The sequence below is a fragment of the Anguilla rostrata genome, chromosome 14 (genome assembly GCF_018555375.3).
Source record: "Anguilla rostrata isolate EN2019 chromosome 14, ASM1855537v3, whole genome shotgun sequence".
Taxonomy (NCBI): domain Eukaryota; kingdom Metazoa; phylum Chordata; class Actinopteri; order Anguilliformes; family Anguillidae; genus Anguilla; species Anguilla rostrata.
The window spans coordinates 9,064,462-9,079,629 of NC_057946.1; the positions used below are offsets into that span (position 1 = coordinate 9,064,462).

Below are 15,168 nucleotides of genomic sequence, written 5' to 3' on the forward strand. Positions count from 1 at the left end.
TGAGCCATTTCATCTCATGCTGTCATATTGAAATGCACTGAGCCTATCGGGTATTATCATAAGGATGGTACTTGTGACCTCACATGATATTTTTCACAAGCCCTTAGGCTCTGTTTGGCAGAATATGTTGGATCCTTAACTGCAGCTACCAGTGTGCTTTGCTTCCATATTTTATTCTCTTATTGTCACAACTGTACTATGCGTATTTCTCAAATACTGCAGTAGGTATGGCATATTTGTACAACATCCTTTTTTCTGTATTAACCTCATTGAATGCATGAATTATATTTTATTTCATGCAGAAACTTAATTTAGGGAAAAAGGAGAAATGTGAGAAATAAGTACAAGTTTGAAGGTACATTGTTTTATAGAATTTTATACACAACACTGAGCATGCTTGGATGTTAATCACTTAACTCAGAAAGCACACCTTTGCCAAAGGACCATTTTCAATATATCTTTTATCCTTCATTTATGCAGGTGTTTCTTTTATTTTGGCAGTTAATATAGTAATATAGTAGTATCCTCTTCATTTTCCCTGGTTTAAAAACAAAATCCACTTTTTAAGGTCTGAGATCTATTTGAATCCTTAATCAGCTTGGCATTTTTACTTTGATCACCTGACACCAGGCCCTGAGGACTAAATAAGTCTAAATGAAAGGTGTATTGCTTTGGTAACTTAATATCAAGCCACCTCTCCAACCAGCCCCCCCCCCCCAAAGCCTTCCTTTTAGTGATCCATCAGGGACATCTCTCCTTGTCATGAAGATGTGAGCATGAAGGGAAGTGGTGAAGGCCAAGCGTCACAGTTAGTTACTGCCTTTGCACTCTGTCGAAACTGCTCAGAGCCATAAGTACAGTGCTCTCAAAGAACCCACTAGACATCTGTAATCGGCCCCTAGTGGAGTCATACTGCCTGTAATTGATTTATTTATTTACTAATGTAACCTTTATCCAAGGAATTGTCCCATTGAGATTATAATTCTGTTTTCCAACTGAGCGCTATCTTAGTAGGCAGGCAGACGTTCGAATAACAAAAAAAAAAGCATTAAATTTACAAATAACTAAAATTAACACTACAAGAGCCATGACCAAAAATAAAAAGCGGAGCATGACATTGATGTACAATTTTGTATAATTGCTTTTTTTTTCTTCATAAGCGTAGATTTTCAGGCTATTTTTGATATTCCAACAGAAATGATTTCTATATTTACTCAGCACTCAATGGTGGAGTAATATATACACTTGATAGTGTAAAGTCAGAATTCTCACCCAATCCGCTGCTGTGCTGGACTTTGACTGTCTTTGCTTTTTGTCTTTACATTCTGTTGGTATTAAAGGGCTAAAGTGTTTCCTTATCTCTGTTCCCCATGAGATCATGCATGCTTGACTTTTGGCTCGTTTTGCCTTGTTTTGCTCGTCTGCGGGAGCCCTAACATGGCCATGATAATGGGAAATGTCTCACGTCAAGTGGGCGTGCTGCTACACCAGAAAATCTTTATTAAATTCATATGGGGGATAGTCAGCTAGCCTAAGATAGTGAAAAGCTCCATCAGCTTTGATAAAGTGTCTGTCTGGTAAACTGCACAGCTGACTTCCTGCGGAGGCACTCCGCTGTGCTGGTGATGTAGTGACTGGCGAGCTGCGTCCCTCTCTTTTCCCTCAGGGGCTGGCACGGACGCCAACGTGTGCCTCATCGTTTTCGGGGAGAACGGGGACACGGGCACCCTGGCGCTGAAGGAGTGCAGCAACACCAACAAGTTTGAGCGCAAGCAGACGGACGTGTTCCGCTTCCCCGACGTCCTGAGCCTGGGGGACCTGTCCAAAGTGAGGGTGTGGCACGACAATACAGGTTAGCCTGCGACATCCTACCTGTGCTTACAGAATGAGGCTCGGACCGAGGTCAGCACTGGGCTTAGTACGGAGAGCTCTGTTTGGACAAATTCACATAAACCTCTTTCATATCAGTGTTTGCTCAGAAATGTAGAGTTGTACATCATAGGATGCCTCGTGGATTGGCAAACAGACTCGGGTTGGTAGAATTAGTAAGTACCGGTGTGTCCTATTTTAGAAACACTTGTCAGGTTGTTTTGCCTGATGTGTGAAAACAGAAAGCCAGCGCATGAATAATGCAGTCCATTACAGCTCTGCTCCTGTCTGCTGATGTGAGCAGCGGAGAGGTGATGTGACAGGCCCTCTCATGCCAAATTTCCGGAGATTTCCATGCAGAGAAATTAAACATCATACCCCGTCGGCCTGATGATTATTTCGAAATCTTGCGAAAAATTATCTGTGCGGCATTCAGTGCACGTTTCAAGCAGCAGCTGTCATTCCTTATTTATGTCATCTTCAGCCTTCATTATAGCCAACCTTCACCAACAGTCACAGGAACACTATAGTTGTATGGCATGAGACAGTATGTATATATCATATCTTTTGGAGGAAATTAATCTTCTGGAGCAAAGCTGTAATATAGGGAAAAGTGTCTTTATTGCAATAAATCATTATATTATTACTAGGCGATGTCCTAATCCAGGGTGACCCATGCGTACTTTTTGAATTAAACTGGATTGATTGTGATGAAATACTTCATGCCACAACAGCAGTGCATTAGCCGAGGTCATTTATAGGAAAATGATAGTAAATGTGTTATAGACATAACAAGTCATGCAATACTATGGACATAAAACCTTGTAATGGAAGGTAGAGTTATGTAGGTTGCGATTCTATAAATAATGGTGCAGCCTCAACTGGAATATGGGATCAGAGTGGCATTAATGAGCGACCCTCCCGTATAGACTCTATATTTACTGAGACTACTATGGTCATGCTCGATCATGAGTGGCCCTGGTTCCAGAGAGCCACTGTGTCACAGTGATGCTATTTTCATCCTTAAAATCAGTTCAGACCCATGGAAATAGGTGAAGTGGGTTAACTGTGTTTATCAGCTGCTTCAGAATGCCAAGGAAGCTGAATAACAACAAAGGAAGCAGACTCTTTGGCTCTCCAGGACCATGACTGAGGCCCACGGGCCATGCCTTGGAGATACTCGCGCTGTATCACTGCGCTTGTTTGTGTCGTGGTGTGTGACAATCAGGTCCAGCTCCGGGCTGGCACCTGGAGCACGTCGATGTGAAAGACGAGCTGCTGGACAAGACCTTCCGCTTCCCCTGCGACCGGTGGCTGGCCAAGAGCGAGGACGACGGTCAGATCATGCGGGAGCTGCCATGTGCCAACAACGACTTCCTGGACCTCAACGAAAAGACGAGTGAGTCTGCTTTTGGCATGCTTCGTTTCAGAGCGTAGATACTGAAATGGGTAACGTAAGTCACTGAAATTGTATAAGCTTGTTTGATAAGAATATTGTAACAGAAATGAGAGACAATAGAGAGAATGACAGGGAATGATTGTGGAGTGGAAGTATTGTTTTTGGAAAGCTAGACAGTGTTGTATTAAGTTAACTTTTTGTATTTGTATTTGTATTCACTTAACTTCACCAAAACCACTCTTTGAATTTAAATAACGCTTTTTGTTACATTTCTTTGAAAGAATATGAAATAGTCGTCACGACGTCTGACATGGATGACGCAGAGACCAAGGAAAATGTCTGGATTATACTTGAGGGGAGAAAGGGACGATCGAAGGAATTTGTAATGGAGAATTCATCCAAGAAAAAGCGGTTCTTAAGGTAAGTGTTTATTTCTTTGACAATTCTATAATTGCCCACTTTTAAAAGCAAATTAATTTATGAGAATAATTAGGATCTTATCTCTTTATATTCATGAAATGCTATCATATTTACAGTTACAATACTGCATAAAAAGGAAATTACAGTTCAGAAACAAGCATAGAAGTTTGGTCAAACTTAATGTGGTGAAGCATTCTTTTCCACGACATAATTATAACAGAAAAAAAACTGTGCAATAAATGTTTAAGGTACTTTTGTAAATAGAATTTTAACTTACTGAATGTGCGTATTTGTATCTTTCAGGGGGAGCACTGATAAATTTGAGTTTTCCTCTAAAACCTTGGGTGACATTGCGGGCATCTGCCTTGGGCACACTCCAAAGGATGGTAAAAAGGTGAAGAGCGAGGCCTACTGGCACGTGGAGGAGGTCATCATCACAGAGAAAGAGCTGGGGAACAAGTGAGTACAGCTCAGTCCAGAAGGAGAGGTCACTGAGATTTCTACAACGCAGGATATGGACTGGCTTTGCTTGCATTTTATTTTTAAAAAATATTAAGGGTGTGAATAATTGTGACGCCTATACTTTTATGGAAATATATCACTTATTAAACAAAAAATATTTCTCTGAACAATTGTATTAGTATAAAATTTATAATTTTTTCCCATTTTTTATCATAAGAATGCATGTAGCCTGTATTGTTCATTTTATGCAGCCTGTTTGTCTTGATTGAGGGTGTAAACTGTTTTGGGGGGTACTATACCAGCTGTGCTCTGTTTTCCACATTGGCCTGGATTCAGTTAGCATTCGTCCTTAACTTCACCTCACAATTAAATGTGAGTGTTGACTTCATTTTATAACCACAAACGTTTCACACCAAAATTGACTCACTAAACTGTGTTTAGCTGTGTTTCTGTTATTCACAGTTAATTGTGCTGTTAAGGGTAAGGACAAATCTTGAATTCAGTCTATTGTAATAGATGTGAATATATTGGAATATGTTTAATTACATGAGCTTATATTTATATTTCATTTTTCCATTTGAAACATATGACCTGACCAGCTCATACCATGGTCTCTTCGTCTCTTTATCAGGTTTATTTTCCAGTGCAACGCACAGATCCCACTGTCGGCCAAGAGGGATGAGTTCAGGACCTTTGAGTGCACCAAGGCCATAGAGAGCTTTGCCAGTAAGGCCCGCAGCCTGGTGCCAGTCAAGTACGAGATCATCGTGATAACGGCCGACGAGAAGGGCGCGGGCACCGACGCCAACGTGTCCATCACCATACACGGGTCCAACGGCGACTCCGGCCAGCGGCCCCTGCGCCAGAAGTTCCGGAACCTGTTTGAGCGGGGGCGCACCGACCGCTTCCTGCTGGAGATGCTGGACATGGGCGACCTGCTGAGCGTCCAGATGGAGCACGACAACTCCGGCATCAACCCCGGCTGGCTGCTGGACCGCGTGGAGGTCACCAACACCGCCAACGGGGTCACCACCATCTTCCTGTGCGGGAAGTGGCTGGACAAAAAGCGGGCAGATGGGCAGATCAGGAGAGTCCTGTTTCCCAAATACTAAAGGCGCCAGGCTTCCACCATTACTGTTATGGCCCAGTAATTCACTTTTCGCTGGAGTTGATGGGTGGTGTGACTCCAAACTGATTCCTTTCCTCACCATTTGATTCCTGAAACTGATTCCTTTTTTTATTTTTGGTATTATTAAAGGCCAGGTTATATGAACAGTTTAAAACCTTTTTTTAAATTTAAATTTATGTTCTGCTTTTTATTCTGGAGATAACAACTTGCAAAACTTGGCAAACTAAGCTGTATCAGACACTGCCTCTCTCTCCAAATCCCATCAGTGATCCTGTTATATCCTGTGAGCACACGTGGGATGAAGAGTCTCTAAAGAGGATGTGTGAATCTAAGCAGCTTCTCTTGAAGCACTTTGTCCATCGCAAGGCTAATTATTTGCCTAAAATGACTGCGTGAGGGGATGTTCCACTCCTAAGGTTAGGCCCACCCCTGGCTTCACCTCCCCTCTATTAATGTTTGCCAAACATCCTTAAACAGGAGACACTCCAGCGGGTAGAATTTCTCATCGACTCAAAGCACAAGGCTAACAGTTACTGACAAAATGGCACCTCTCTCGTGTTATCGATGTATGGTGACTTCAATGAGACAGGCATAGCCTTTATGTTTTGGAACAGGAGACTGCCAAAGGAGCGAGCCTTAAACAGTCAGACAAAGAAAAAAATGCAGACTGACAAAAGACAGATGTGACCTTGTGCACGTAGTCTCCGCTTACGGTTAAGCTGGTACCAAGTACCACAGATTCTCTCTCCCTGGGACTTCTTAACCACACATACCTGATGTGACCTGAGACCTTTAAACCTTACCACCATAAGCAGCCTAGTATTTCACATTTGCAGTAGAGGATGTGCATTTGAACAACACTTCCTGGCAGTGCTTTTCAAAAAGGTGAAATGGGTTTTTTGCCTAGTAATAACACTGTAGTCATGTAGTAGGTTATATTTAGCTGAAAATGTATTTTTTGTTGCATCTGATTTTCCAGGATACCCCTAATTATGGGGACTTGTCAGGGGACCCAAAATGTCAGAAGGCTCAGCTTGGGAAAACTCCTCATCATTATTCAAAGACATTACTTAAACAGAATTACAGCTAATTATGGAATCTCAGGTTTTCCAGGCACTACAAAGGGGAATTATATTGTATATAGGACTACTTAGTTCTTAAAGCTTTTGAAACACTGGGCATATGCCCTCGTGCCACCAATTTCTTTTTTTTTTTTTTTTACAAAGGGTAAATATAAGCTTCCATTAAAAATTTGAAGTGATGCTGATTTTATTGAATACGATTTTATATAAAAATGAAAAGTCAGTTGCAAGATTGTTGTAAGCCCCCCTACCTCAATCACCTCTTTAGCACTGGTAATTATATATCTCAGGCATGTACTGTACAGATGATTTATTCATTCATTATAAAGGTATACACATTCAATGTTTTGTGTAAATGATTGATGTTGAAAGATGAAATTATACCTAATAATACCTAATACCTAATAATAATTTGGAAAAAAGAGGGGAATATAATTTATTGATGTTTATTGGTGTAAGTTTTTAGAAGAAGAAATATATATGTGTTTATAGACATCATTGTATGCTTATTTTATATAATGGGAGTCTTTTGTATCAATTTGTGTGGGTAAACCAGATTGGGGCAGCTACAATTGTTTTACCTTATCTTAAATCAGGCATCGCATGCAATCTCTCAGGAGCTGACCTTATGTCACCAGAAGTAATTTATGTTTCTATTTGCATTAAGAAACTCACCCATGTTTTGCTTACTTTATAATTGTACTGTCCTCACATACAAATGATTAATTCACTAATAACAATTGCAGTTTCAGTTGTCTGTACTGATGAGTGTTGGTGCCATTAGAGCCGATTGTTCTTAACACTCCAAGACGACAAATTCTAATGGAAAATACAGTAGTACAGAAAAGAGTAGAAGAAAATGATCCCCTGTATATCAGTAACAGAAAAGGTGATTTCAGTTTGATGAAACAATGATCTGGTTTTGGTGATAAATCAGTGGTTAAAACAGTGTGTTGGCTTATTGTGGCTATTGTGTGTTTGTGTGTGTGCGTGTGTGTGTGTATGTGCGCGCGCACGCACATGCAAATTGTAAGGAGGTAGCTTTGCACTGGCGACTGAAAAATTACTACTGTTTATTGACATGCCTGTGTGACAATACCACATGCTATAACTATAAATACTTAAACTTATAGAAATTCTAATTATATAAGGAGTTATTTACTAAATATGACTACTCAAAATACTACTTCTATCCTATGAATAGCAACGAGAGCAGTACTAAAGTTGTGTTCCTGATTTATTTCCGAATTAGTTAACAGTTGAGTTTGATTTCAAGAATGTGCGATTTTGTTAATACAAAAAGTGTGCTTATGATTATCTAGCATATTTCCGTTATATGCACCTATGATGTGTTCCAATTTCTGCGGCTGAATTATGTTTTTTTAGAATATGAAGTGGAAACTATTCACGTAAAGATGTGTTAGCTATTTGAATGGTAATGGAAAATGTTTACTAAATTCACGGTTCAACATATAAGGGAAGCTAGGCAGCTTGAAAAGCTATTTAGAAACTGTATTTATTTTCAATGATGGAGAACTGTATTCGCTTTTAAAACAGGAGATGGTAATCTACATCATGTCATTGTACAAACCAAAGATTCCTCACAATTTATTTGATGTCTGTCTTTATCTATTGCCTTTACCTATCTCCAAACCTATTGCTATTCATGAGATATATTCCCTTTAAGTCAAGGTGTGGATGAAAAGATGATGAAAAAGAATGTTTTGATTGGTTTGATTTAATTTTACATTCAGATTGTAGTAAATGGATTGCTTTAGCCACATCTCTGCTTTTAAAGACAGTGCCACCTAAGTGTGCCTGATGGGTTTTTCCGGCATTCCAATGAAACAGAGTCTATCAATCTTAATGAAGGAGTTTTCTCACTACCGAAAGAAGACTGTTTTGCACTTATCTCCCCTACGCCCAACAGTGAAAGTGCCTACTTCCTACTTCTTACATTTTAACATTTACTCTTAATTGATAGTGCCAATAATGGGAATAAAATGCATGACATAATGACTGGCAATTATTTCCTTATGGTCTTTGCTGCAGTAAAAAAAAAGGCAAGAACTCAATCTCCAATTCACATCATCAGGCACAGAAATTAAGTACTTGTTCAGTTAATGGTCACATTTACACATTTCCCCCATTTGTCACAAATTGAGTGAAAGAAAGGATTTGTATTTTGCCATTTAAATGAAATTCAAACCAGTGAATGAAACAGAACCTTTCAATATTTCAGAGTGATGGAGATGTACTGTAGGATCTGGTCTGTTTCTGCACACAAAAGGCTGGCACAAGACAATGAGACAGCAGACAGAGGAGGCCATGTGTCAATCAGATTTTTATGCGAAATGTTCCTCTCTCTCCGTCTTGCAGCTTTAGAAATGAAAGCCATCGCTTATTTTGTTTTTGGCTCCCCCGCTGAGCAGTTTCTTTACAAAGCCTCCTTCTGAAATTGGAACAAGAGTGGTTTACTGGGCTGCAGCTTGTGTGGACAGTGCCACATTCTACTGTTCAAAACAAAGTTTTTCTGCTTCTCATTTGTCCTCTTAAGACTTGGTCTGGTCTGATGAATTACAGACAGAGTTACATCTTGAGAGAGCCTTGTGCCATCTTTGGAATCAGCTCTTTTGTCATGTCTGTGCTTGAACTAAATTCTCTTGGGCAGTAGCTAAAGGAGAAAAAGCTGGATAACATTGGATGAATAAACAAATTTGGCAATCCTTTTCTGCAATTAAAAACTGTCCTTTCTATGATGCAATGCCTGTCTGGTTATTTGTCAGCATTTTTACCCAGATTCAGAATAGCTGCATTGTGATTTCTGCTTAAATCTGAACAGAAGCTTTACACAACTGTTTTGTCTTCTGAGAACTTGCACAACACAGGGGCTACAAATAAATATGGAGCGAAATACAGAACACTTTCTTTCCTTGCTTTCGCAAAGTTAGGGACAAATGCCTGTGGCGGTTTGATTTAATCTGGTGCTCTGTGTCACTGCATCTTTCTGGATAACCTTGAAGATTTTAGAGGGCAGGCCGGTATGTCTGTGAGAGGGTTTTTGGTGTAAATCCAAGCGAATGCGTCGATTCTGCCAGTGGTGCCTCCGACTGCTTTAAACAGCATTTCAGAGACGGAGATTATCTCTCCAAAAGCAGAGATGTAGCAGTTGTCAGTGCTCACTCATGAGGAGGAGAAAAGCTATGCAAAATCACTGCAGTATTAGGTGTATTAGGTATATTTTTGTGATGGAGGAGCGCTTACTTTTCCACAGTTTTCATTTAGATATGTATCTATTCGACCTGGTATCCCAATTCATTTCTATCTATTCAAGGCAAGCTTATAAAGCCTCTTGGTAACACATCATGCAGGGGAGCAGCAAATGAACTTGCGAGCCTTCAGGAGTAGGGACATATATCTAAAAGGCTCAGGATTTACTTCATTGATGTAAATGTAAGACATTTTACAGTGTAAGTAAACTACAAATTGCTTGATTGTCTTGCAATGGACACTAGTAGTCTCAGAGTTTTATAACAAAAGAAGGCTGAGTGTGGGACTAGCCATTTATAATGGTACTTCACCAACTTCATAAGCATATGCAAGCATATAATAGATACAATGTTAAGGATTACGTATATGGACAAGACATTTTAAAACATTAACATGTGCGCTTTCAATGTCATATATGCCAACGTGGATTTATGATTTTAAATCATAATGTGACAAGTTTTTTTTTCATTTTATGCAATTTATTACAAAAAAGAACACATACAAAAAGGATAATGTACAAGCCTTGAAATAAAATAAAAAACGGAACAGTTTGGGTTTAGCGATGCAATTCTTTAAAATCATTATTATTAGTAGAAGTAATAAATAAGGTACAAAATCCACCAAAAGTGAATCTAAGATTTTACACATTATACACGTCTAGTTTTTCATCATCATCAGCATCATCATTATCATAATCCATTAATGCACTATTGCTTTAATATTAATGATAAATATTTCTATTTTTCCTATAAAATATCCTATATTGTAAAACATTGCGCAATACAGCAAAACAGCAGTTTCTCGTACAAAGGGGAAAAGAATGAGGGCCTCCCTTTCACTGGCATCGATTCATTTGTTTTTTAAAAGCAAGCAGCAGCAAATAATCATCTGTAATATTCTTTGTATATTTGCAATTTAACAAAAAAAATCTTATATTTATACATTATCGTGTATATATTTAAACCTGAGAAAGACATGCATTTATATAGGTTGTGCTTTAAGATATACTGTTTTGTCCTGGTTTTCCACAATGAGATAATACTATGGCAAACAATCTGGCGGTTTCTAGAGCAAGGGAGGATGCAGAGCTTGAGGTGGAGGGTGTGAGTCAGAGAGACAGAAACAGAGAAGGAGAGAGAGGGGGGGTGTCTTGTGCAGAGGAGGCGATACCAATAACACAGCCTGAAGGATGAACCCCATAAGCTTGGTCTCTTTTGATTACATGCATTGCTGTTTTTGACGCTCTCAGTTTGTGATGAGTTTCCAGTTCAGGTTTTGATTGACACAGTAGTCAATACGTGCTTCTTCTTAATTGATTTGAATAGGTTTTGGTTTACATACAGCAAGCAGAGACCGCATGTGAAAGAAAGCTTTCCTGGCTTGACTGAGGTGGATGCACGTGTCAAGCAAGTGATACAGGAGCCTGAGGGAGCCATAGTTTCTGGGTAAATGCCCAGCACATATCATGTCCCCCAGCAATGGAGCCTCTCTTTGGCTTGAGGGCACACCTGGCATCCACAGCCTCACAGACTGTAGGAAATAGGTCATAATGACTTAGTGGCAAGAAATGAGCTCCAATTTGTCACAGAAGGAAGCAGCATTATGAATACATCTACAGGAGAAAATATTTTTTTAAAATACAGATAAACGAAATAAAGGAATCTAGAAAGGAGTGCGGGTGGGGCTTTTGGAAAAAAAGATGAGATAATAAAACTGTAGACACCAGTAAATAGTTTTACCATTACTTACATTAGCCCAGAATAACTGCTAGCTTTTCTGGGTACCTGTTGGGGCATCGCTATGGTAGATTAAAATGGAGAATGGCATACATACAATAAAAGTGACTAGACTGCAGTGGATTGAAAATAAATTTGCAAGTGAGCACAGTACAACTAAGAATTTGTGCCTAATATTGTTAATTTAGTTTGCTAAATTAATAAACTTTGCAGAAGAAAATCTCATTGCTGGGAAATAGTTTGCCAATATAACTACTGTCCTTTTCAAATCAGGACTAAACAAGCTTGACGAGAGAAGTCAGTATGGTCCACCATGAAAATCCTCTTGCCACTGAAGTTGAGGCACTTAAGGGATGGTCACGTTTAATATGGTTAATTCTATAATGGAACACAAGAGGTTGCAAAATAATAATGTGGGTCAAAAAAGGAAAGAGTGGGTTGTAGAAAGAGCAGAGGTGGAAAATGGATGTGGATACAGAGCACATTTTATAATAATCGCAATATGCCAGTGAGAGGGTAGCCATGATGAACTAAGAGTGCAAAACAGGAAATAACACGTACTAAAACCATTTCCACTCTATTGCAGGTTGTCCACTAGTTCACAGCATAGGGGATCATAGAAATTGCATTTAATGGAATGTAACCAAGATAGACAGCACCACATAAATACACTTTTCATCACACAACCCAGATCTGGTAAATTAAAACATGACTTTTTTTTGCTTTTTTTGTGTGTTTGTGTTTATGTCAGTTTTCTAAAAAATACAACTGCATGCGAAGCATTCCCATATAACAATGCAAAATGAGGTAATAGTTTTTTAATCATTTTTGTGTTATTTCTAAATAAATAAATTATGATTCAAATTGCAAAAGAAAAACTATTAAAAAATTAAATACGTACCCACAATATCTACAGTTAGTAATAAATTATGATTGTTAAATACTTAAGGCATTTCAACTCACAACACCCTGTGTAAACTATCAAAAATTCCCATAGAAAACTCCACGAAGGAGGAGGCAGGTCATTTTCTCTTTATATCATCGGACGCGACTGTAGTGGTGTTTGTAGGTCATGAAAAGCTGGTGGGTTTGGAACATTGCACGCTACCTATGTATAAAGTTTCCATACCAGTATGGGAGAATCCCAAAGAAATCAGCATCTCTACCATGCAAGTCACACGTATGACACCTAAAATTTCTCTTTCAGAATCTCTCTCAAAAATAATTGTTCTTTTCTTCCCAGATAATAATTTTTATGTAACAGCAGTATCAGCTACAGAAAATCACTTTGAAAATGATGGACAACAGAGCCATGCCCTGTTTTAGTGCAATTACAAGGCAAAGTTCCCATTGCCTTAAGAATTTTTGCAAATATTTTTTTTGTCTGTTTGCTTGTTTTCTGGCAGCATCATACGAAAGCATTCTATGTGTAATCTGGTGTAATAAGGATAGTACAGGGGACCTTACAGGTTTGATATTTCTGGTCTAAAAGGAGGCTAAACAAATGCTACATTCCTCCTAATAAGTTAATCATGATCGAGCATGGCTTTACTGTGCTGTTTGCTTTGAGAAGATCTCCAACAGGGACAGAGGGTCAAAGACAATATTTCCATCCAAGGTTGCCCTGGAATGAACTGCAATAAAAGCTACTGGGCACAGATGCATTAGCAGAGTCACAAATACCCTTACAAAATCATATAGAGGCAAATTAAGACTATAGTGCAGTTACACAAAAAGCACACTCAAAAATCAGTGATAAATAGAATAGCAGCGTCATCACAGCTATTTCTTCAGATTGGTTTAAAGTGAACATGGAGCTGCTTCACCAACTTCATGTCCAGTTTGACATAACAGACAGACAGACAGACAGACAGGGAACAATACATACAAGATGACCGACAGATACATTAACAATCTCATAGCTAAATGAAACAGACACAGATGAGAGACATTGTTTGGTTTTCTCAAACAGATGGCTTCTTTGTTCCCAATCGTGTCTCTTTAAGTGACCTGCGCCCACACCGCTCTACTGTCTGTGCGCGATATAAAGAGAGGACTGCTTCCGTCACAGAACATTCTACATTGTTTTTCTAGCAATACAGCATAGCAACCACGGGGAAGATCTGATACACCAAGACACAAGTTACACACTAGCTCATCATTCTCTCGAAACACTGGATGTTTTTTTTTTCATACCTATTGAAACCAACAGAAAGGAAAAGAAGAAAAGAGGTTGTTGCTATATCTATCACATGTGCTTGTTCTTTAGGCAATAAGGTATACATCACAAGAGGGTTCCACCAGTGGTCACTGAAATGACAAGATGAAGACACGCTACTTCATGTCAGTGATAGCCATTTACATCGTGCTTGTTTTTTTTTTTTTAAAAAAGGTTTTGTTGATTTGTTACTTTGAGAAAGAAAGTCACGTTGCTCGGATAACTAAGTCATGCACAGACAACCCCTCTTCATTTCACGCGAACGAAACAGCCCAAGCCAACATCGAAACATGCATTTGAGGGCACTGCTCCACAACGCAGAGGCGCTAAACGGGAACGCAGCAAATTTACGTCGCCCGGACGACTGCCCTTCCGTCGCCACTAATGTGTACATGTGGTCTCCAAGAAATCCCTTTTCCCTCAGCACTGTGTGCAACAGGGGGGTCAAGGCCAGTGTTTGTCTGGTTCATTTCTTTTGTATGTATTTGGCTTTTTGTACTCACTCACTGGTAAGCACTAGTAAGCACTCTGACACACCATAAACTTCTCCAAAGCCCTCACCCCGATCACGTTCTCAGCTCAACATCAGACACATCGCTTCTTCCTTCTTCGGTGATTTGGCATTCACTTTCACTCCCGTCCTGAGTTTCTGCCATCCAACACTACTGCGCTGAAGTAGTCCTTGTGTAAAAATACCTGTGCTCACGAGAACATGGTGTATATCCCACAACACCATCAGGCTTAAGCTAATACAATATTGCAGTAAGTAGTAACTGTATGGAATTTGAGAACCCAGCGTAACCCCCCTCCCCATGTCCATAAAACAGAAGCTTCGAAATGCAAAACCATTTTTTTCACAACACTATAGCTACGAATGCTCTGTAGGCAAAGATGGCGGCCAGCCTTTTTTTTTAGTTCTGACAGGAGGTGTCATGGGAGGGGGGAGGTGTCAGTGCAAATCCTTATCAGACTTCGGACTGCATGATGTGGATTCCTGTTTTTGCTTAGTACCTTCATCATGAAATGGCTTTAAGAAAAGATGTGCTACTCACCCTATTCGGGGGGAGTTTAAACCAGTTCCCTCAAAACACTATGCCCCCCCCCCTCCCCATAACAGTATCAGAATATATGTCCCATTTCCCTTTTCAATCAAAAAGCCTTCTTTTTTACATTTTTTGTTTCAATTTCGACAAGTGTGCTTTCCCCCCACCCTACTGCAGTTGTCTTGGGTTGGCTCAGAAGGCAGGGTCAGAAGTAATGAAGACTAGAAACATTTGGCAACATGCCTGAGGAGTGGGGGAGGAAGGACAGAGCCAGGATCTACGACAGAGGAGACCTCAGCTGTCAGGCGTCAGCTGGGTCTCAATGTCCACCCTGCAGATGGGACACTTCCTGCTGGTGGCAAGCCATTGGTCTACACATGCCTGGTGGAAGAGGTGCATGCATGGTAACCTCCTAGAGAGAGAGAAAGGGAGAGGGAGAGGGAGAGAGAGAGAGATTGAAACTTGTGAATAATGCACCCCTTCACAGTCACAACATATCTCACAATGATGTCATTTGTCTCTGTTTTTGACTGATCTCAA

General features: G+C 39.8%; 2 protein-coding genes across 2 annotated transcripts in view; one reads left to right on the forward strand and one right to left on the reverse strand.

Moving 5' to 3' along the window:
• The window catches only part of LOC135239639 (lipoxygenase homology domain-containing protein 1-like), a 55,883-nt gene extending 48,563 nt beyond the window's left edge, over positions 1–7,320 (forward strand). Inside the window, exons 42-46 of the mRNA XM_064308456.1 lie at positions 1,667–1,852; positions 3,098–3,268; positions 3,550–3,688; positions 3,992–4,147; positions 4,782–7,320. Coding sequence (XP_064164526.1) covers positions 1,667–1,852; positions 3,098–3,268; positions 3,550–3,688; positions 3,992–4,147; positions 4,782–5,262 — 1,133 coding nt within the window. The 3' untranslated portion in view covers positions 5,263–7,320. The remainder of the gene's footprint in view (positions 1–1,666; positions 1,853–3,097; positions 3,269–3,549; positions 3,689–3,991; positions 4,148–4,781) is intronic.
• Positions 7,321–11,979: 4,659 nt separating this feature from the next.
• The window catches only part of LOC135239885 (E3 ubiquitin-protein ligase ARK2C-like), a 28,148-nt gene continuing 24,959 nt past the window's right edge, over positions 11,980–15,168 (reverse strand). The window contains exon 8 of the mRNA XM_064308871.1: positions 11,980–15,040. Coding sequence (XP_064164941.1) covers positions 14,923–15,040 — 118 coding nt within the window. The 3' untranslated portion in view covers positions 11,980–14,922. The remainder of the gene's footprint in view (positions 15,041–15,168) is intronic.